The sequence below is a fragment of the Penicillium cinerascens genome (genome assembly GCF_028974065.1).
Source record: "Penicillium cinerascens strain IBT 15544 chromosome Unknown contig_1_segment0_segment0, whole genome shotgun sequence".
Classification (NCBI taxonomy): domain Eukaryota; kingdom Fungi; phylum Ascomycota; class Eurotiomycetes; order Eurotiales; family Aspergillaceae; genus Penicillium; species Penicillium cinerascens.
In genome coordinates, this window is record NW_026695287.1 from 2,348,617 (window position 1) to 2,370,574 (window position 21,958).

At 51.1% G+C, this 21,958-nt stretch overlaps 10 protein-coding genes across 10 annotated transcripts; 7 read left to right on the forward strand and 3 right to left on the reverse strand.

The window, feature by feature from the left end:
• Window positions 1-169: 169 nt before the first annotated feature.
• N7498_002435 (putative MFS monocarboxylate transporter) lies at window positions 170-1,596 on the forward strand (the record flags this gene model as incomplete). Its single annotated transcript, XM_058449497.1, has 4 exons — window positions 170-884; window positions 936-1,041; window positions 1,102-1,377; window positions 1,434-1,596. Coding segments are annotated over 4 exons (1,260 nt in total), but the record flags the coding sequence as incomplete, so codon positions are not given.
• Window positions 1,597-2,010: 414 nt separating this feature from the next.
• Window positions 2,011-2,663, forward strand: N7498_002436 (uncharacterized protein; the record flags this gene model as incomplete). The annotated part of the gene is made up of 2 exons (XM_058449498.1): window positions 2,011-2,025; window positions 2,484-2,663. The coding sequence occupies 2 exons, from the start codon at window positions 2,011-2,013 to the stop codon at window positions 2,661-2,663; spliced, it is 195 nt and encodes a 64-aa protein (XP_058311842.1).
• Window positions 2,664-4,398: 1,735 nt separating this feature from the next.
• Window positions 4,399-4,893, forward strand: N7498_002437 (uncharacterized protein; the record flags this gene model as incomplete). The annotated part of the gene is made up of 1 exon (XM_058449499.1): window positions 4,399-4,893. The coding sequence occupies one exon, from the start codon at window positions 4,399-4,401 to the stop codon at window positions 4,891-4,893; it is 495 nt and encodes a 164-aa protein (XP_058311843.1).
• Window positions 4,894-5,717: 824 nt separating this feature from the next.
• N7498_002438 (alternative oxidase) lies at window positions 5,718-6,900 on the forward strand (the record flags this gene model as incomplete). Its single annotated transcript, XM_058449500.1, has 3 exons — window positions 5,718-5,986; window positions 6,039-6,329; window positions 6,390-6,900. The coding sequence occupies 3 exons, from the start codon at window positions 5,718-5,720 to the stop codon at window positions 6,898-6,900; spliced, it is 1,071 nt and encodes a 356-aa protein (XP_058311844.1).
• A 579-nt stretch (window positions 6,901-7,479) lies between these two features.
• Window positions 7,480-8,994, forward strand: N7498_002439 (uncharacterized protein; the record flags this gene model as incomplete). Its single annotated transcript, XM_058449501.1, has 1 exon — window positions 7,480-8,994. The coding sequence occupies one exon, from the start codon at window positions 7,480-7,482 to the stop codon at window positions 8,992-8,994; it is 1,515 nt and encodes a 504-aa protein (XP_058311845.1).
• A 902-nt stretch (window positions 8,995-9,896) lies between these two features.
• On the forward strand, window positions 9,897-12,968 carry N7498_002440 (KAR9 family protein; the record flags this gene model as incomplete). The annotated part of the gene is made up of 1 exon (XM_058449502.1): window positions 9,897-12,968. One exon carries the CDS (start codon window positions 9,897-9,899, stop codon window positions 12,966-12,968), a length of 3,072 nt encoding a protein of 1,023 aa, XP_058311846.1.
• A 457-nt stretch (window positions 12,969-13,425) lies between these two features.
• On the reverse strand, window positions 13,426-14,213 carry N7498_002441 (GNAT family N-acetyltransferase; the record flags this gene model as incomplete). The annotated part of the gene is made up of 3 exons (XM_058449503.1): window positions 13,426-13,596; window positions 13,648-13,757; window positions 13,829-14,213. 3 exons carry the CDS (start codon window positions 14,211-14,213, stop codon window positions 13,426-13,428), a joined length of 666 nt encoding a protein of 221 aa, XP_058311847.1.
• A 1,090-nt stretch (window positions 14,214-15,303) lies between these two features.
• On the reverse strand, window positions 15,304-15,867 carry N7498_002442 (succinate dehydrogenase assembly factor 3; the record flags this gene model as incomplete). Its single annotated transcript, XM_058449504.1, has 3 exons — window positions 15,304-15,386; window positions 15,446-15,545; window positions 15,652-15,867. The coding sequence occupies 3 exons, from the start codon at window positions 15,865-15,867 to the stop codon at window positions 15,304-15,306; spliced, it is 399 nt and encodes a 132-aa protein (XP_058311848.1).
• Window positions 15,868-16,211: 344 nt separating this feature from the next.
• On the forward strand, window positions 16,212-17,015 carry N7498_002443 (S-adenosylmethionine-dependent methyltransferase; the record flags this gene model as incomplete). The annotated part of the gene is made up of 1 exon (XM_058449505.1): window positions 16,212-17,015. The coding sequence occupies one exon, from the start codon at window positions 16,212-16,214 to the stop codon at window positions 17,013-17,015; it is 804 nt and encodes a 267-aa protein (XP_058311849.1).
• A 2,762-nt stretch (window positions 17,016-19,777) lies between these two features.
• Window positions 19,778-20,512, reverse strand: N7498_002444 (mRNA splicing protein SMD1; the record flags this gene model as incomplete). Its single annotated transcript, XM_058449506.1, has 3 exons — window positions 19,778-20,088; window positions 20,198-20,247; window positions 20,349-20,512. The coding sequence occupies 3 exons, from the start codon at window positions 20,510-20,512 to the stop codon at window positions 19,778-19,780; spliced, it is 525 nt and encodes a 174-aa protein (XP_058311850.1).
• Window positions 20,513-21,958: the final 1,446 nt, after the last annotated feature.

Genomic DNA, 21,958 nt, shown 5'->3' on the forward strand with positions numbered 1-21,958 from the left:
AAAAGGGTGATCTGCAATAACGAATTGTTTGGCCTTCACTTCTACTTGATGAACTGAGGTCAATTTCATTGCCAGGCCTATATTGCATTTCCAAGAAATGCTATCTCAAGCATGTTCGAACACAGATGTGTCAAGGAATAGATCCTCGACCCTACGTGCGGACATAGAGCTCTCGACATCAGCACGCGAAGACGGCAGTCAAACGGGCAATGAGGAGGCTCCATATGAATACCCCGAGGGCGGATTGGCAGCCTGGGGAGTGGTTGGCGGAGCATTCTGCATGTTGAGCTGCACGTACGGACTGTGCAGCTCCGTCGGAGTGCTACAATCATATTGGGAAATCCACCAACTCAAGACATACCCGTCAAGTACAATTGGGTGGATTCCAGGCCTTCTCGTTTTTCTGAATCTTTTCCTCGGTGTTCAAATCGGGCCATTGTTCGATCGATATGGCCCGCGCTGGATCATGCTAATAGGCTCTGTGCTCTACGCTCTCTCCATTTTCCTTTTGGGATCATGCAATAGCTATTACCAGTTCATCCTCTGCTTGGGTGTACTGGGTGGAACCGGTAGCGCGTTAATATGCACGCCCACGATGGCGGTTCTCTCGCATTGGTTCTATCGGCGGCGGGGTAATGCGACTGGTATTGCCATGGCTGGATCTAGTCTTGGGGGAATTTGCTGGCCCATTATCTTGAGGACTACCTTTCAAAGACTTGGCTGGGCTTGGTCGATGCGGATTCTAGGATTCATGTTTGTTTTCTTCCTGACTGTCGGCAATCTTTGCATCAAGGGAAGACTTCCTACAAAAGCGCGGAAGGGAAGTATAGATCTGCACTGCTTTACAGATTCGAGGTTTCTCTGGGCAACCACTGGTGTCTTCTGTAAGCTGCTCCCATGACTGACTTGTGGGATTACGGCTAATGACTCTCAAGTCAGCGAAATCGTTCTTTTTGCTTCCTTGGGCTTGGTACCTTCATATGCCACCGCTCAAGGCTTTTCATCGGAAACAGGTTTCTATATGATGGCTGTGCTCAATGCGTGAGTAAAAGTCTCTCCAAGGATACACTGTCTTATCACTGACATTTCATCCTTATCCAGGGGATCGGGATTGGGACGATGGCTCTCAGGATTGGCGTCTGACCATTTCGGCCGCTTCAATACTATCGCTACAATGATGGCTATTACCACCGTTTTTATTTTCGTCCTCTGGTACCCTTTCGGACATTACCTAGGTGTTCTCTATTGCTTCGTCGCCCTTCTTGGATTTGGCACGGGGAGTATCCTAAGTCTTGTTCCAGTGTGTTTGGGACAACTTTGCAAGACGGAAGAGTTTGGAAAGTGGTTCGGAACTTGCTACTTCGTTTGCAGCTTTGGGTAAGCGCCAATCTTTCCTGTACATGAGACCGTTCTCGCTGATTGTCGCTTGCAAGGGCCATGATTGGAATCCCGGTGGGAGGACAACTCCTCCAGGTGGTTGGACCATCTGACTTGGTGGCATTCCTTGGAGGTCTGCTTGCCATTTCGTCCCTGAGTTTTATGGGGGCACGGTGGGCATGTTTGGGATATAGCTGGGAATGGTGGGTGAAGGTGTAAGCCTGAGTATCAGCTAGGTTGCCAGAAAGGCCGCGACCGTCTACATATTATCATATCATGCTCTTAACTATGCTTTAGAGGAGATTATAATACGCCTATGATCGAAGTACAGTTCTTTGTTAAACTACATTTAACTCCAAAGTGTAAACGTGGGAGACACCCATTTCGGTAGGGTGTACTTGAACAGCAGCCACTTGCACAATACCCCTCAGAAAAGAGATTTCAAGGGGAAATAATTATCCAAAAGAGATACGCCAATCTCGCTGCGGTTTCCAAAGGAACCTTTGAAGATGTAAACAAGGATTAGCTCAGCAGTGCATCGGCCACTCAAGGTGGCGATCTTATCTTATCCACCAACCTTGGATTCTGCCTCCAAGCATCCTCAACTCCCAGTTTCCACGAGCAGTCTCCAACATGACGACTCAGCGGGTATGTTTCTGCACATATGAGCTTGTCCCATGCAAAGTTCGACTGGCAGAAACCCCCTTGGTGCCAGGTTGACGAGTTGTACATTACCCCACATGACTGACCCTTCCCAGATCGCGTTCAAAGTCCACGGCGCCGTGCAAGGTAAGATCGGACGTTCCATATTATCACTCTAGTTTAAATGCCTACCAATTGAACTGTGTTTCCTTCCCACCACTAACACTAGCTTTCAGGTGTCGGCTTCCGGTAGGAACCCAATCTCTCACAGCCCGACCGATGATGTCATATCAAGTTCAGCAAGTGATTGACGGCCAATCTTGGTATCTTACAGGGACTTCACACAGAAATCTGCCGTCAGCCAAGGATTGAAAGGATGGTGTAGGAATACGACCTGCGGAAGGGTAGGCCTAAATGCGCTTCCACGAAACACTTTCTGTTACACTTTATTGACTAACGAGCAGGTCGAGGGCGAGGTCCAAGGCGATGAAGAGTCTATGCGGAACTTCCTGCAACAGATTAACAAGGGACCGCGAACGGCGCATGTGGCCAAAATAGAAAAGAAGGAGTTGGAGCCCCATGAGCACGATGACTCTTTTGTGGTGTTGAGGACTGCCGAATCTATGTTCCATTCTGGGTCTTGAACCTCTTGTTCGTCTGCTAGCTACCAAGGAAGGAATTGGATATTTAAAAGGCAATTCCTTCATTCTCCTCTGCCCGTTAGTATCGTGGACCTCCTTCTCCTTGTCCGAGTTTCATCCGACGATTTCCATAATGGTTCCTGCCATTACTCTTGTTCACTGTCGCAAAATCCAGAACCATGTTCAACTCGTAGCATCACTTAAGACTTCAAGTGCTGATATTTAATATGCTTCATCATCACTGGTAGTTGACTTTTGGCTAGCACGGACTACTGCCTAATGCTCATTGCCTACGCCACGCGCTGTCGAACCGCGCCGCTCCCCCCGGCCTCGGGCCCCGGGGCTATCTAATCGTATGCGATGCTACTATCGTGACAGTTCGTCCCGTACCTACAGGAGCCACTTGGTGAGCAACTGCGCGCATAGTTCCGGGAGAGAGTCCAAGTAGTTTTGTCGGCCAATCCTCGGGCTAGACGAGAATGACTTAATACAGTTCTTTGAGAATATCCCGAAATTGGTTGTACAAATATACTCAGTTGTGGATTTCCACTGGCACCATCCAATGAAACCACTATTATTCTCTTTCGATGTATCTAGCGCGGTAATTAGGCCTAGGACCCCACAGGACCAGATTATGTTACTGAGAATCATCAGTATGCCGAAGACGGCGCGAAAGAAATCATAATCATCGAAATTAGAATATTGTTATGATAGGGGAGGGGTGCTGTCGTTTATCAGTAGGAATTACCCTCCCCAAGAATAACTTGGTCGAGTAAATCGCCTCATGACAAGTATCTCAAATGGCTGCTACTCCTCACTCAGTAAGGAATGCACTTATACTTCTGCCGCGTGGTTCGGACTGCAAGGAATGGGCTCTAAATCCCTAACAAATCAGACAACTTGCTCAACGCAGGCCTCCAAGTGTAGCGGTCTCACTCGGGCCATTCTCCAATATACCAGTGTGGTGTACTTCCGCAATTTCCAGGAATAATTCTTTCGCCCTTGATCCTTGATCCCTCTTGTAAGGATTGCTCTTCATATATCTTGCAGCGTCCCACCGTGCTTTCTCTTTTTGACACTCCGTTCTGTATTTACCTTCTTGCTCACCTTCATTAATTGACTTGCCTTTCATTGACTTGCCCCTCAGGGGCCGCTGTATGTTCTCGGTCTCCAACTTAAAGACTTCGCGCCCTTTGCGCTTAGTCGTCGCTCTCTCCATTTCTCCGACTTTTGTTTACCTTCTTTATTATGCGGGCTGGAATTCAAGACAGATGTTACCTATTCCCAAGACTTCAGTGACGACTGCGGCCGATGACACAAGCTCAATCGCACACGACCCTCCCAAGGATTATTTGACTAGCGGCCCGAGCAGTTACCCGTCTAACATCAACACCTCAATTCAAAACATTCCAGACAAAGTGTGGCATTTAGCCAATACAGATCGCATATCCAAACAACAACGAGAATGGATCAGCAGCTGGACTGCCACAAATCCCTCTTTTCGCTAAGAGTTGCTGACCGAGCGCTCGGGCGAGGCCTTTGTTCGAGCCCATTACCAAGAGACACGGCCCGATATTGTTGAGATCTATGAATCCCTCCCAATACCGATCTTGCGGGCGGACCTTTTCGCTACTTGATCGTCCTTGCCAAGGGTGGGTACTAGAGCGATTTGGATGTCTCATCTGAGACATCAGCCGCCGACTAGGTGCCCGAGGAGTACAAACATCAAAAGATCGACATGATCATCGGATTAGAATTCGACTTTGAATGGAGAGGACCGGGCATAGAGGTTGCGTCCCAGTTCTGCAGCTGGGTATTCTCGGCACAGCCGTTATCGCGCAATCTAGAAGTGATCGTCGACGCCGTTGTCCACGGACTGAAGAAAGTTGCCAGCGACAACCAAGTCCCCATGTCGAAGATCACTTTGGAAATGCTTTCAGATGTCGTGAACGTGACTGGACCCAAGATAATGACCGTTGCGATCTTGGAAAGTCTCGAGCAGCTGTTTGGCAGACCTGTCGATGATCGCGATTTTTCAGGTATCAAACACCTAAAGTTAGTTGGTGATGTTTTGATCATGCCTGGAGTTTCCTTCGCCGCTACTCAGAACGGATCGCCGAGAGACCGGGGAGACGTCCCTGTCACACATCATTACGAAGGTTCGTGGAAGCAGGCGGATGTGGAAGCAAATAAAAGAAAAAGCAAAAGGCGCAAGGACAACTGGCATACGTAAAGAGATACTCAAGCCTTGTAGTAATGAAGAATAACGAAGGCATAAATTGAACATCATGACTTTATGATACGGATAACGTCAAGGACCATGATGTACACGCTGAAAACCGACAGATATGGCGACAGAAATAATCACTCGGGATATCGAGCTTTTCAGGGACCCGGTGAAGAACTATAGGGATCCCGAGACCCAGTGAGAAGGTTTGAGCCCGATAAATTCTCGGGGTCGGTGACTCAACACACCGAAGCGGGCTTTGCACTGGCAACGAACCCGGCTGCGCCCGAAGTCACCTGCTCAACGGGAGGCCCGAAATGACGGTAACCGGGATACGGCTTCAGAACAAGGGGAAATTTGAGGGAAAACCAAGAGGATAACGGGAACAGTTTTGGGGATGCTTCTTGTTCGCACGTAGTCGGGACGTCGATCGCAGGCTGACCATCGGATCCGATGTGATCGCATCGGAGCCGTCATGCAGGAATCCGGTGGAGTGGGGCGCCGTTCGAAGCGTAAACTACTGTAAACTTCAGTGGCGCGCCAATGAACCGTGATGAATGTCATCACTCAGGAACAGCCGCGTTCCTGTTGCTGCGCTCGGGTTTCTGGTTTTGTATCGGGATTTTTTTTCTTTGCCCCTTTTTTGGCTGATGCTGATCGGGATTCGACGGTTTTGTACGAAAACCCTTCGCTGGGTCGATAGCTATATAAAACCTACTTTCCATGGACGCTGCCTGACCTCACTTTCTTCCACCATACATTGAAACTATTCAACTTACCCAGTCAACAGACTCTGAAACACGAAGCCCATTATTCTTCTGGCTAGCACCATGAGCTTGATCTCATCAATACCAACCACAGCACCCTTCCGGGTTGCTATACGACCCACGACATACTTCCACCTTGCGGCGCGGGCTTACTCAGGCGTTGCCGTCAAGGGAATCAATCGCTCAGGCCGAGCAAACAGGAATCATGCACCGTTCAACTGCACATCCAAGCGCCCCATCTCATCAACGCCTCAGAACCAGATCAAAGAATTCTTTCCACCTCCCAAGGAACCGGGCGTGAAAGAAGTCGAGTCAGCATGGGTTCACCCAGTGTAAGCTTCATCCTTTTTCCCATGGTGGTGTTTGTATTAACCCGTGGGCCAGATATACCGAGTCAGAAATGAAAAGCATCCAAGTGGCACATCGTGAAGCAACCAATTGGTCCGACTGGGTTGCCCTCGGTACCGTTCGTGTCTTCCGATGGGGCATGGACTTCGCCACCGGCTACCGGCATGCCGAGCCGGGCGAGAATACACCGAAGAGATTCAAGATGACTGAGAAGAAATGGATGGCCCGTTTCATCTTCCTGGAGAGCGTGGCAGGTGTGCCTGGTATGGTCGGTGGTATGCTGCGACACTTGCGCAGTCTTCGCAAGATGAAGCGAGACAACGGATGGTATGTTCCCGTCGACCTTGATAAAAATGAAAGAAGCAAGAGACTGACTTGGTTGTCTAGGATTGAAACGCTCCTGGAAGAGGCATTCAACGAGCGCATGCACCTGCTGACTTTCCTCAAGCTAGCCGAACCCGGCTGGTTCATGCGTCTGATGGTGCTGGGCGCCCAGGGCGTCTTCTTCAATGGCTTCTTCATTTCCTACCTTATTTCACCTCGCATCTGCCACCGATTCGTGGGCTACCTCGAAGAGGAGGCTGTCATCACCTACACCCGCGCCATCCAAGAACTCGAGGATGGAAAACTCCCCGAGTGGAACAACCTCCAGGCACCTGACATCGCAGTGCAGTACTGGCAGATGCCCGAGGGCTCACGAACCATGCGGGACCTTCTCATGTACATCCGCGCAGATGAGGCCAAACACCGCGAGGTGAACCATACGCTCGGTAACCTGAACCAGGCTTTGGACCCCAATCCCTACCAGTCCAAGTACCGGGACCCGACGAAGGAGCATCCGAGCAAGGGCATTGATAACCTCAGAGGAACGGGATGGGAGCGAGGAGACATCTTTTAAGAGTGCTTTTTTATGGCGTTGGGGGCAAAGCGGAACATCCCATCTCATTTGTACATATCACGAGCCTACGCGGTCCAAAAAGACACTTTCGGTTGGAACGCGGAACGCGGGGCAGGGCTAAACCCGACACGGCAATTCAATCACATCTGGTACGAACTGCCTCAGTTGACGTGAATTTATTCGATAGGAGAATAAAAGAGAGCAGGAAAAGTACCTAAGATCTGAGTATACCAACGGGCCGGTCCAGATATACAGATGGCCTTCAATTAGGGCCCGTCGCAGGTACATCGAAGCGTGGGTGACCCGCTGCCCCTTTCCCCCGATCAGCCCCTTTTGACCAAAAGAAGTTTCTCAGCCGGCGATCGTTCACGGCTTCGTTAAACCTCGTGGCCTTTGTTCCGTCGTTGGCCGTGCGACCAACGGTCTCGCCTTGCTTTCTTTTTTATCATTGACGAGAATTTCATTCGGGTTTCTCTCGACTCCCACATTCCTGTCGAGTTCCGATCGAGTACACATTCCACCACCGCCGATCGAACTTGCCATTGAACAGGTGCTGCGACACCAACTTCAGGAATCGCCATGGACGAGCCGCAATTCGTGGACACTGACTTGTCCTCGCCTCCCGTTCGCTCGTCGTCGCCTTCCCCCTCGGTTCCTGCCACGCCGGCTATCTCTTCCTATTCCTCGCCAGACCGGACCTTCTCCTCCGTCTCTTCCCACTCCGCGTCCTCCGCGACCTCGGCTGACGCACGGTCGTCGGTCTCGACTTCGTCCCGCCGCCATGGGTACATCCGCGCTTTTGGCGCCGAATTCGCCGACTCGGCTCGCCATCGCGATAGTGTCATGAGTCTGGGCAGCATCGCCCATTTACAATATTACTTTGCGAGGACGGGTTTGCTGGATGGGAAGTCCGGGCGGGGCAAGGAGTTTAAGAAAAAGAACAAGGACAATGTGCCCCGGGTGCTGATTACACCCAATGAACGGCATAATGATGACCTCGTCGACAGTCCGACTGACATGGCTGAGTCGGCCGGGGCTGAAAATGTCGATGATGAGGAGGGGGAAGTGATGCTGCCCCCTACGGTTAGCACCTACAGTATCAAGACACACCACATTCCACCCCCGCCAGATCTGATCTCTCTCCGACGGGATCTGCAGGTTGCATTGGACAAAGCGGAAGCCAATCTCGAGGCAATTGAGAACGGCGCAGAGCCTCCACCCCGAGAACCCATACGGACCAGTCTTTCTCCCGGTGATGTCCCGGAAACCACGGAAGATTATGCATCGCGAGAAGCACCGACTCCCCAAACCAAGGAGGAAGCACAGGGAATGTGCATTCTAGACGATGTGACCATGGCTATTCGAGCCGCGAAGATATATTACACCACCCATGAACAACCAGACCGCTTGGCATCTATCAAGAGCGAGCGTGAAATCCGCAAGGATCTCTTCCATGTTCTCGATGTTCTGAAGCGCTGGGCTGCAAGACACTTTGCTGCCGGACTGCGGGATGAGGAGCGCGATGTGGTTAAGGGGTGGATTTCCGGCGTCCGCACCATGCTCGTTCGCGAGAAGGCATTGGAGGACCTGGAGGCTCAAGAGCGGGAGAACTGGGATTGGGCCCAGGGAGACTGGACTGGACGAGAGCGATCACGCGAGGAATCCTTTCTTCGGAGCTTGATGCCCGGTGGCCATACTTTGCCAGACTGGACATCGGTCGAAGATACCCCCAGCGACTCCCTTCCCACAGCGTTTCTCGAACGCTTCAGGGATGGCCGTGTTCTCGTCCAGTTGCACAACATTGCCGTGAAAAAGTCCAAACGCCCCTTCGGCGAGATCAAGTCATTCCACCAGGACGTCGCGAAACCATATCGACAGGCAGAGAACCTGCGGTTCTGGATCAAAGCCGCAGAGTTGCGCTGGGAGCTCCGACTCAAGGTCGACGTGATGGAGGTGGTGCAGGGCAGTAGCGAAGTGGCCTGGAAGCAGTTCGACACGGCCTTGCTGTCCTGGTGCAAGACGGTACGCGAGGAGCTGGTGCGGGACTGGCAGGCGGCCAATCCCGGTCGACCGCCGAGTGCCGGTCTAATTTGACGCGGTTCATTTGCATATTCTCGGTTTTTTTTCACGTTACGTTTGGTCTCCTTTCTGCTGCGGGCCATTGGCTATAGATACCCCTGAATTGTCCCCGACTATTCTACCCGTCTCCGCATCCGGTGTTGGTTTTTTGTCCGATTGTTGGTCCCGTTCGGAATTCGGAATTTTCTTGCATATTATTTACTTCTTTCTCCATTGTTTGGGGAGGCACTATATTACGGTTGAAGTGTACATGCATGGATGAGCATACGCCTATAATACAAAGTTATATCAACGGGGGAAACCGTTACGTGCAGCCCCGTCGAATTGACGCTAGGCACATGGCCGCTGATCGGCCCCTTGAAACGAGTGTAGAGCCGAGCTTTCAAGGTTCATAGATCAGCGCGAGCCCTCGTGGGTGGCCGTTTTAATCGAAACGTAGCAGAGCAAAATTGTATCGAGGTCTTAGTCGCCAAGCAAAGCAGTCGAATAGATAGGAATTATCTCGAATTCGACAGCGAATGATTTCATCGGATCCGCATAGGGTGACGATCCCTTGAATTACAGAGGGGGAGGCGTGGGTACCTGGTGCCGCATTGTTAAGCGGGCAGGCACCGTGGTACTTGTACCTGTACCTGGGTACCTTTCTGCAGAGTAGCTGTACCGGCCACTTCATCCCTCTTGTCTCAAATTCGCAGCTTGCTGCCCAAACTTTTATTTTATTTATTGAACACTTCCTTCTTTCTCCTCCTCGTTCGAACCCGGTCATGTAGCCTTCAACTCCTGAGTCTATCCGTCACAAAATACCCGCGAGCTCATCTCTACCCTTTTCGCCCTTTACCGAACGAGACGAAACATTCCTTGCCCATCCCTACCTGAACAGCCTTTTTCTTCCAACCACCCACTCCGGGCCTGTATCCATGCATGCCACAGTCGGCGGCCCAACTTCTGCGACTGACATCGCACCGCCCTCATCCAGCGCGTCCGCCTTGTCCGCATCTCCTCCGCCCGCCGGCTCCCCCAATGAACACGGACCATCCCCTCTCCGCCGCTTGAAATCGAAGTCCTCCCTCTGGAGTATTGGGAGCAGCAATCAAAGCACCCACGAGGACGAAACAGCCCAGGAGCCCAATAGTGCGGAGAAAACTAACGGCCGTTCGATCTTCCGCCGCCTGTCTCCTGCCCTCGCTGCTCGGGTAAAGCTGCTCGACGGCGGCAGCAAGGTGACTAGTACGCCTCGCAACCCAGCAGTTGGTCGGATCCCAGAAGAACACCTCAAGGTGCTGGACAGTCTACACCAGGACCTGTCGATCAAGGTTGAGAGGAGAGGTCAAGCGTGGAACGGTACAACGAACACATCTCCGGCAACAACGCAGACTCCGAAGCGAAGCGCGTCCAACACTCTCGAATTACCCAGCCAGGATCTCCTGCGAGAGATTTCCGAAGCGCTCGGGCAAGGATCAGAATACGCCGACGCGGTCGTTGACGGCCCAGAGCACCCCGTTCTGGCCGCCGCACAACGGCCACAAAGCAATTCTCCGCCGACATCCATGTCTGTTGCGGAAGCTGCTCCAGCGCCGCTGCGCGCTGGTCCAGAACTAGAATCAGATCCCTTACCCAATAACAAGACGGAAGACACCCGGACCGATTTCGAGAAATATGTCGACGACACAAAACGACACGAGGAGCAGTTAGAGGAGTCAGCTCCTCCTCCCCCGCCCAAAGATTCCCCGCCTGCCTCAATCACCTCCTCCTCAAATACACAATCATACTTCAACCCGAGAGGGCTGCAGCGTGCTGATTCAATATACTCTTTCTCCCGTGCCTCTTTCAGCAACCAGCTCTCCCAACTCACTTCCATTCCCCTTCCTCAAGCGGAAGTACTCGAGACGAGCATTTCGAACATCGCGACCGCCCCTGCGGCCGTTCGAGCTTTGAATGGACACGCTGATCAAATTAAAATATGGATCGGAAAGGCCTCAGATGTGCTTAGCGGCCTGGATGCCGAGGATGATGTGGAATGGGCGGCGGCAGGTGGCCGAGAAGGCCTTGAGGGTGTGGACAAGGCTATTGTTCAATTTGCTACTCTCGTCAACGTCTACATGTCATCAATCGAGAACGTGCAGCTAAGGGACGACATCGCGAAGGTTGACGCCGACAGCTTGAGAACCATGATCAGCCAGATGGAAACTATCACACAGAAATGGGCCGGAATAGAAAACAAGCTCAAGGGTGTGAAGGGACTTGTGGAATTGGCAATGGAATGGGAGGAGCTGTGGTCCAACGTCCTAGGCGACGTAGGCATGGAAATTGACAACCTGAGTGGGATGATTTTCGAAATGGAAGAGAAACGTCATCAGAGTCTCATGGACCCGACTGAACCTAGCGGCGGTCTTGATATCAACGAGCTCGAGACTATTGTGGAGGAATCCCCGACGAAGGGTCGGTCGCCTGCCAGCCGCTTGAGTATTGGTCCTATCTTGGCCACGGCATCTGGCACGCCTGTAATCAAGACTCCGCAGGACGATACCAGCTACTCCAACCTCATGGCTCTGTTTGCGCGCATGCAACCATTGCGGGCATCCTTGGACTTTTTGCCCATGCGACTATCTATGTTCCAATCACGAGCCGAAGGTGTCTTTCCAAGTGCATGCGAGGAGCTTGACGAGCGGCGAGACCGCCTGGAAAAGAGCTACAAGGTGCTAGAGACTGACGCGACGGCCTTGAAGAAAGAATTGGGAGAGGATAAGTGGATTATAGTGTTCCGCAACGCGGGCAGTCAAGCACAGAAGATGTTTGACTCGGTTGAACGCAGTATTGCCAAGTTACAAGAAGCATTGGAAAGCAACGCACAGGTGAATAACCCGTCGACACTGACCAAGCGGATGGAGAATTACGAGGCGAAGAAGATGCACTACGTGCCTGCCATCGAACGTGTGATTACCATCATCCAAAAGGGCGTGAATGAGCGTTTGACAGTCAATGGCGAGGTCTTGCGACTGTTGTCAGATATGACGTCTCGAACGAATGCACTCAAAGCCAGCCTTCGGGTGATGGATACGTCTTTGGAAGATGTGCAGATTGCGAGGGGTCAGCAATTGCGAGATTCCGTCTCCAGTATCGTCACGATGGATAGCCCGGCGACAGGCAGTGTCATCGACACACCTGGCAGCTCGCCTGCATCATCGGTTATTATCAGCGGGAATGGATGGAAGACGCCCGTTGGTGGCTCAAGCCGCCGCGAGAGCTCAGTTGGCAGCACCTCGACACGTTCGACAATGTCCAAGATTCGACGAATGTCAGGCCTTCCCCAGCCCACGGCAACGTTGACTGGACGGAAGTCCTCCATCCCGATACCAGCCGGACTGGCATCTCCAACGCCCTCCTACACCAGCAGCGCTGCCACTCCCACGCCGGCTTCTCGCAGACTATCACGCACTCCTCAACCACCCTCTACAATCCCCACTCGCCCTCGTTGGACCAACAGCACCAATTTGAATGACGTGGACTCCGGTAACTATACCGTCCGAAAGTCATCTGCTCCGGCGCGCACACCTCGACCATCATCTACCCTTCCCAATCCATTCCGACGCGAGTCGACTGCTTCTCCTATACCGGGGGCTCTCCCAGGAAGATCGATCAGTCGCTTGTCGAGCCGACTGGCTTCATCATCCCGCAGTCCCGCACGGAATATTTCCTCTCCAACACCAGTCCGATCCTCCCTGCTCGATCCACCCCCTTTCAGTGGTCTTCGCAGACCGTCGGGCCTGTCCGAGACTCCTCGCAGCCGGCAGAGCTTTGCCGGTATCCCATCATTCGGTCGCAGCGTCTCAAGGACCCAAGAACCAACCGACAGCCCAAGCAAATCGACTCGTCCGGGCACCGCATTAGGTCACTCCACGAACAAGCGCGCCAGTCTACTCCCACTACCCAAGCGAAACGACAAGACCCCTGCGCAAAAAGTGGAGACCCGACCGCCATGGAGGGCATAATTTCTTCAACCTCCCATCTTACCCTCTTCCACCTCTATAGCTGAACATTTTCTCTTCTACCCCATGTCTTATGTTTTATCTACTTGTGCATTGCGTCCTAGTCCGCCCGGTGACCCGAAACTGCGTCTGGGTTGGCGAAGGCGCAACTTGAATATTGAGGGTCAGGTTAAGCGTGATATCCCCATTGTTGCATGGTACGGTCTGAGCGTTGGGTCACGTCTTTCGGTTTCTTGTTTCTCGTTTCTCTTCCACTGATATGAATATTATCTCTTGTAGTTTACTGTTTCTTTTTTCTTTGATAACGGAACCGTTGTAACATAGAGAGAACTATTTCTTTTCCTTTTGCATGGTGTTTTGGTGATTCATCAATTCGTTTAGACGCCGTCTATATACAATCTATCGTCGTTTCAAGAGCTTGTCTTCTCTCTTCAGGGCTCCAAGCTTGCGAGTCTTCATTTTAATTGCCCAGCTCCCGTCCGAAGATCAAGGCGTCGACCAAGTCCTCGCTGTTCGCCAGCCGAGCCGCCTTCGGTACCCGGCCGATGACGCTGAAGCCCAGCTTCTCCCAAATGCGGATGGAGGCCGGGTTGTTGGCGAAGACCAGGTTAAAGACAGAGTACTTGTATCCCTGTAGGAAGTGTTAGAGATCAAGACTACACAGCATAGAGCTCGAGCTTACCAACTTAGGCGCAAACTCCAGGTACGTCTCACCCATCGCCTGTCCGACGCCCTTGCCACGCGCAGCGGTGGTAGTGATGAATCCTGCGTTGCAGATGTGCGAGCAGCGGCCTGTGGATGGTTAGAATTAATCAACTCACTAGGGAACAGACAAATCCAAATTCCAACGTAAAGAAACTCACCAGGATAATTCGGCTTGATATAAAAAGTTCCCAAACAAACCCTTTCCCACTCCCTGCCCTCCTCCAAGCCCTCAACCCCCTCCTCATCCAGCACAGCCAGAACACAAAACGTACCAAACCAGTAGCTAGCAAACTGCTCCAGAGCCATAGGCTGTTCCATGGGATAAGTCGAGCCGCGCTCGATCTCCGCGCTGAACTCGGCGTGCAGGAACTTGATGAGGTCCTTTGGAACGCTGGACGGCCCACCGGTGATCGGGTACAGAGTCATTCCTGCCCCTGCGGCCTTGGGTAGCGTTGTGTGCCGGGCTTTTAGAGAGCCTGCAGCTTGGGTGTGTGCTTCGGGTGGGGGATTGTGGGAGGAAGGGTCTTCTAGAATGGCTGGCATCTCGGATAATTGGAGAAAGTGTATCTTGTGGGAGCTGGGGAGATTTGGGTATGATTCTGAAAGAGCACAGGTATTAAGGCTCAACTGGAACACTTCAAATGTTGCGTCAATGGAGACTGGTTGTATAAGATGCAATCTCCCCGTCCCCGATGTCGGGATTCCGTCGCGTTATGTAACGAGTCCCCCCACCCGCGCCCTGTATACTACATTTCATTTCCAGAACCATCTCGGCTTTTTATTCACTTCAAATCGACCTTCTGATAGCATTATCTCCTCCAAAAGTCAATTGTGTGGTATGATTCCTTTCGGCCCCTATTCAACCCCCTGGAGCTATGATAATTAGGATTGCTTAGTATGGAGGATCGCTTAGTGAAGGTCAACTGCAACAGAGAATAGATTAAAGCTCCTGCAATCAAATTCTTGAGGCTTACTGGATTGTTTGGAGACTAGCTCATGACGCAGTACTAATCAGGCAAAAATGCTATGGATGGCGGAGAAAATGTTAGCTAAGGTCAGTTTGCCAGAGCGGATATTGCAGGACATGTTAAAGAGGTTGGGAAGACACTCGAAAGATGGAACGGTGACATTTGCTTTCTTAGAGGAATGCGGGAACTTCAACTAGCTAAACACACCTATGTGTTATTATGAAGTCTATTCTAAGTATACATGAATGGGATGTCAAGGTTTATGGCGTTTGGGTGACGTAGCTAGACAAGAGCTGCAAACACTTGAAGCTGCTTAATATTCTGAATCCTGATCAATCCAGTAATTGATAAAGTGCACAACAGCTGTATTTTTCATTAGTTGCACATGCTGGGCTGGGCTCGGATACCGTTTCTTTGCGGCTCAAACAGTACCGTGCTGGTGATACTATTGATATACCACGGCAACTTCGGATCAGCGGGTTATAATGGCAGCTAACTCAAAGAAACTGTACGACTTGGAAACCAGAGTCGGATAAACCATCTCTGATAGGAGGCGCTTTCTATTTGTTTTAGTTATATATATACAAAGGTGCCTCGCAAGTATCGAGGGATGCCCGCATCTCGATACCCTCACAAAGACCACCCAACTCCTCTTGGCCAGTGGCTCATTGTTTTTCACCATCACCCTCGCCCTGGCCCTCATTCCGGATAGCCTGCATGAGTTCAAAAAGCTGTCCGATTTGTTGATCTACAGAGACTCCATGTTAGCAAACCCGAACGAGCTTCGGTTGGAGCGGACAACCGTACCACTCATCTTGTTCAGCTTGGCCTCGTCCAGCTTATCCCCAGTCCAATTATCACCTTCCAATTTCTGCGCGTAGAGCTGCCACTCTGTCAAGAATCCGATCTGCCGATACCCGTCAGTTCCGGCCTCGTAGTCCCACCTTCTTTTCACTACTCCAATCCCCATTCTTTCCTCTCAACGTATACACGAGAAGTCAGAGCGAACTTACAATGTGCAATGGGTTCTCCGCGGTCCGATGCGCCCGGAACTCTTTTTTCACGTATGAATCGCCCAACACGCGCATTTCCGGGTCGAGCCTGCGGTGGACGCGCAGGATGCGGCGGTACAGCTGCAGCGGCGGGAGAAGCGCAAGGGCCTCGCTGAGGCTAGATTTGGAACCGATTGAGGCCGGCGTGGCCATAAGGAGGCGGTGGGCGAGGCGCATTGTTGCGGGTTGTGAGTTCTCAAGGTTCACGAAATGACATAATTTCTGGGGAAGTTGGAGATTTTGGAGATTTTGGAGTCGGAAGGCGGCGAGCGCGCGGCGAATCATCGTTGCCGATGCGAACTTTTTTTTTTAAATATCACGGCACCTTCAGCTCTTCTACTGTGAGCTGCTGCGCATTTTAATTTATTTCAATTGCAAGCAGTGTAAATCTGCTTCTCGTTTCTTGCATTTGGCGTGACCATTCGTGTCGGAATCTGCTTGACCCGTGCATCCTTGACGGTGTCACTTTCAACTTCAAGAACCACCGATACAATAAAGCCACTCTAAAAGATATCTTCACGATGCTACCGACACCTGACACATCGCATGTGTCATTCGACACCATCTACGAGCCATCTGAGGACTCGTATCTCTTCTTGGACACACTCTCATCTCCACCAGAGTCAAAATGGCTCTCCGAGAGATTCCAAAACGCCAACCCAATGCCGTTGGTGGTCGAAGCAGGCACGGGCTCTGGCGTAGTTTTGGCCTTTACAGCGGCACAGTCACAAGAGATCTTTGGACGTCGAGACATCCTCACGCTAGGAACAGATGTGAACCGCAATGCCTGTATCGCGACTCGAGAGACAGTGTCAACAGCCATCAAAGAGCAGCAAAAAGCGCAAGATAATTCAAACATGCACGCCGTCCATGTTTCCTCTTTAACGTCCGATCTCTGCTCTGCGTTGCGCCCCCGCAGCGTCGACGTCCTTCTTTTCAACCCACCCTATGTTCCGTCAGAGGAATTGCCTCGCCTCCCATCCGCAGAAGAGAATGATCCCACTACATCTAAAGCCATGTCTCGCTCCGCCAAGTTCGAGAGCGACTCGTACTTTTTGTCGCTGACATACGCGGGCGGCGCTGATGGTATGGAGACCACAAATCGGTTATTAGATGCCCTTCCCGAGACACTGTCATGCCGTGGAGTGGCATATGTACTGCTTTGCAAGCAGAATCGGCCCGATGAAGTGATGGAACGTGTCCGCAGTTGGGGTGGGTGGTGTGCAGAGACAGCTGGCTCGAGTGGTATGCAGGCGGGGTGGGAAAAGCTGGTCATCGTTCGGATATGGCGAGAGGATCGCTCGTGGGTAGGAGGCCAGCACTGACTGGGAGAGAACTTGCATATACCTGCATTTCATGTGGAGCATTGGTTGCTGTATTTTATTTTATACCAGGTGAATTTTGGCGATTATGAGAATTTCTTCGAACGATTGAAGCATCAAAATATGCTGGTGTAGTGCCATATCGGATCATTGACTTTGGCGAGATCCAACGTACAATCCTACGTGTTTACTCTCTCAAAATATATCCTGAAACCACGCTATACGATTTGACCCCTAAAGTTTCAGCGTCTGAGTATCAGGCGATGACCCCTACTCTCCGGTCAAACTGGGTCCATCGCCACAGGCGTTTCACCAAGAAAAGTTTGACGCCCGACTGACTTGGGTGCCAGCTTGATCCCTGAAAAAAAAAGATTCATCATGAAACAATGATCATGGGGCACATCCTGTCAGACCCACGCGGGCATCGTGAGCGCTGTCTCCCCTGGATTGTCCGGGCCTCGAGGAATCCTTCACTCTTGGCCCCATCCCATAGATGAGGGATATTTTTATGAACAATAGTACTCCACGTCAGCCGATCTGACGTAATATCAGAATAATATAACTATTCAGTCTAGGAAGGGAAAGCTTAGAACGAGGAGAAAATAACGATCTACATACCCTAGGACGCTAACACTAACAACTTGTGTCAAGGTAAGAGTCAAAGCGAGCTCTAGTTCAATCCGGACCAGAGTATCAATTTGGAGTCTATGTTAGTCTGCAGCCCCTTGCTATCACGTACCCAGAAGCCCGGGGGTCTGCCTCAGCATTGGCCCCGCCCCAGCCCAGTAGCATTTGCTTTGGCACTATAGACGGTGGCGCGATCCTGATTGCTACTAGCGAGTCATAACCCATTCAAGCCCCTCTTGACTGAAAAAACCTTCTCTTTCTCTTGCCAGATGCTGCATCAAGACCGAGACATACGTGGCTTTGAGAGCTAATTATAAAATAATAGGAAGTCGAAGCAAAGGAATCAAGAGCCTGGAACCTCTAGGAGACAATGAACATGTCAGCAGAAACAACCGATCACTCCCCATTCGGCCTTTATCTTATTGGCTCCTGAATTGGTTATGTGTCGGTGTTCAACCCCAATCATAATTGTTCGTTGCCGAAATCCCCACCCAACTGACTCGGGATCAAAAGGCTTGCATCTAACCATACAGCCTGACAACAGATATAATCAAAAACCCACAAATTCGCCACTCATTCTGCCGGTTCTTACTTGCCCATCTGGCCACTAAGACCTCTCAGACCACCATATCGGTCTCTAGGTAGGTAGGCGGTCGAATAGGAGCTGATCACCGTGGGTCCTGGATTTTTGATTACATCTGTTGTCAGGCTGTAGCAGTAAAGAGAACGCAGAGTTTATTGGTCCAAGGCGCTGCCAGAGACAGTAATAGTCCCATGCTTCCGTCATGAAAACAGGGAACCGAAAGTATAATTCACTAGGCTCGCTCAAGGTCCATTGGGCTTACTGTTGCCGCTTGTGTCGTATGGCGGCTAAGCTGTCGGGAAACCGTTAGGAATACGACCCACGGGACAACCAACCTGCTAACACTAGTGCACCTCACAGATCTGACTCTGTATTTTGATCCTGAGAGTCTCAAATCAACGCGCGAAATCTATTTCCTTGCGCCTTGAACCAGGTTAGTCACCGTGCTCGCTCATGGCCTCCGTCCGGAATAGTGATGCTCGGGATTCCGATCAACATTAATACACAATTAACAAACTACCTGGTGAGGATTGAACTTTAATTAAATGGTGGTTTGATTTAAGCGTTTAACAGACAAAAAGGGCAGAGGCACCTGGACACGTGATTGAATGAATCAAGATAGAGCGATGAGAATCTGCCAAAAGGGAGCAATGAATCATGGCACGATCGGAGTCACCGTCTAACTTTTCATAGATCGGTATCCGGAAGTACCGATGGGCCTTTTATTTGCTGTACTGCGAGCACGGGTGTATGAATGGTTGGATATGGTGCAGTGGGCTTAAAAGGTTCGTAAATATCAACATCGGAACATAATACTTTTTGCCGTTTCCTACTACGTAGATCAATTAAAACCGAGGCGAAAAAGTCCTGCATTCATAAAATGGTCTCTTGAAGTGGTCGAAGTTTTTTGTTTTCTTTTTTGTATGATCAGAAAGGTCCTGCCCTCAAGTATGAATGTAGCTGGTGAATTAGGGCAAGCTACACTCCCGACTGCACGATCCGTCACATGTGATGACCATACAGTCAGGTGATTTTAGGTAAGATGACCTGGTTAGATCAATAAATGAGAAAGCCCGAGTTGGACCATGTTCTAGGTTGGAAACAGGCATGAGAAGCAACATTGACTTTCGTGGAATGTAAATTTCTCATAGATTATGGTTTTGCGGCCCACGGTTATAACCCATCTAAAGACAGGGCCCTGTGACGGGCCTTTCTTCAGACTTTGTTGTTATGCGGCGCAGTTTTGGTCGTGACGCAGCCTCAGCATAAACGTGGGGTCTGCACCAAGGTACACGGGCAAGTCGAAGGACGGAAACAATCAGCACCTTGCCGTTGTCCCCACATTGTACCAGATCGAAAAAACCGCGAGCACAGACCGAGACCCAAAGAAGAAAAACCAGGAAGATAGCTTTTTCCTTTCACCCTCCAGAATTGAAAGAAGTCCCAGGGTAATAAGATGACATCCCATGATGATGCAAAGTTGAAAAAGGAAACCAGATTTCGAAGACAGAAAAACGCCGGTCTGTACTCTCAGATATACCGAAAAAGAAAGAACTTAGAATCCACGCCCACGGCCGCGGCCGCGGCCACCACCACGGCCGCCCCTACCGCCTCGGGGTCCGCCACGGCCACCGCGGCCTCGGTCTGCCTCCTTGCGGGCCTTGTTCTTGGGCTTGGGAGCGTCGTCAACAAGCAGGGTGTCTAGCGGCAAGCTGTCGGGAAGGATGTAATAGCGGATGGTGGAGCCACGGATGTTGATAGTGTCGAGCGAGATGGGGTCACGACCCTTGGGGGTCATCTTGACGGTGCGGAGAGAGGTGTTCATCTGAGGGGAAACGGATGTGATGGTGCCGTGGAGGATGGTTCCTGTGAAAGCATCAGTCAGCTATCGATTCGCACCGTCCCCAGCTTCGTGGCCATAAAATGGCTTGAGGTTTGGAGGATGGGTCTGGAAGGAATTGATCGGCTCTCTTACCATTCTTGAGCTCAATGGTCACCGTCTCATTGGCGCATTTCATCAAAAACCTGGATGACGTGTTAGCGCGCAGCTCAAAAAAGATATTTCCAGATCCTGAAAGCGCGTGTCGCAGGTGGGGATCCTGCACTCGCGCTCGATGGCCACGTACCGGACGAGCTTCATGGTGATGGTTTTCAGGTACAGGCACAACAGGTAGTCGGGTATTTGATATCGGAGCCCGGCAGCTAGCAGGGTTGGTGGGGAAAGTCTGTGGGCGACGCGGATGGTGATGCCGTCGGATTCCAGTGCAGAGTTGACCACAGCACGTGACATAAATCGAGATTTGTCACGTGATCCCCGTTTGCGCGACAACTGTAGGAAGAAGAAACATCCTCTTCATTCTTTCTGTATGGTCATTGATCCCATCTTAAAACTTGCAGACTGTCTTGAACTTCGAATATAGAAAATCTTAAGGGATTTTCATTTGGTTTTGACGTGGGATGTGATCGATGCGCCTTGACCGGGAATATCTACATATGCCCCTGATTTTTATCTGGTCCTAGTTACCGCACTGATATGTAGAGCGTTATGGATGCGGTAGTGGCATCCAATAAGCATAATTTCATTCCGGTTGGCCCTAGCTCCAAAGGCTCGGCATCAACTCCCAGATCGGGGGTTCGGGTTCGGGAATCACGCATCGCCTTCTTCCTGATGAGGATGACAGACGACCCGCCAGCCCGATCCAAACTATCCAGTGATGCCCGGAATGGCCTTTACGTTTGCACCAAACTATGATGGGATCCCCAGTCGTGGATCCCATTGGCTCCACTTTTATGAGTTTGGAATAGTTACGGCCGAATGTCTCATCACAAGGCTTGGCCCCCCCCAAGTCATGACCGAAAATTCAAATCGAGCAAGGCTCCAAAGTTTAAAGAGAAAGGCTCACATGCGGTTTTCCCAGACGCGTTATCCTAGACAAAACTAGGGGACATGGTTCAGAGCTCAGGGCAGCCTCCGTGCGGTGTGCAGCAAAGTCAATCGGCGCAATGCACGAGTCGGGAAGAACCGTTCACTAGTCCTGCCAGGAACGAATTAACCCCGAGGCAGGATTTTCAAAGCTTAAGGAAATCAGCAGACCCCAAAGCACATGGCAAGGGCTCTATCCGAACCAAAGCCGGCCGATCCCAAAGTTGGCCGCAACAATCCCGGACGGGTGCCTTATCCCCAGTACTTGCCATAACAAATCCGTGGACACCAAGGATAATCGTATGTGGCCCGAAGACGCTTTCAAATCATAATGGTCTCTCTTTTCGAGCTTTGGTACCCTTCCCGGCCTGGCGGTTGTTTGTATTATATTCACCGGGCGTTACTCGAGTCAGCGCATTGTGGTATATCTCCGATGCTGGGAAACTTCACCCACTCATGCTATCGAAAGAGCAAGGAGCCCAAATCTGACCACCAGCTCGAACGAGCTCCGTTGCCGGCGGCAATGAGCCTGGCTCTCGTTCACCGTCATTTCAACATCAAATCGAAATTACCGTGGGGGCCCAATCGTACTTGACATTGTGGATGTCAAGTAGTTTTCCAGAGTTCCAGATCTTAATTGCTGCTATTGCCGATCTAAGTAACTATACCCTCTGATGACCGGGAATCAAATCCTGCTAACGGCGCGTTCGTGGGGGCCAAAATGGAAGCAAATCCCGGCCACCCCCGTCAAACTTTTCGGCGCACCAAATGGCGGCCTGAGTCGAGCACAACTAAGTTTATTGCTAAACGAAC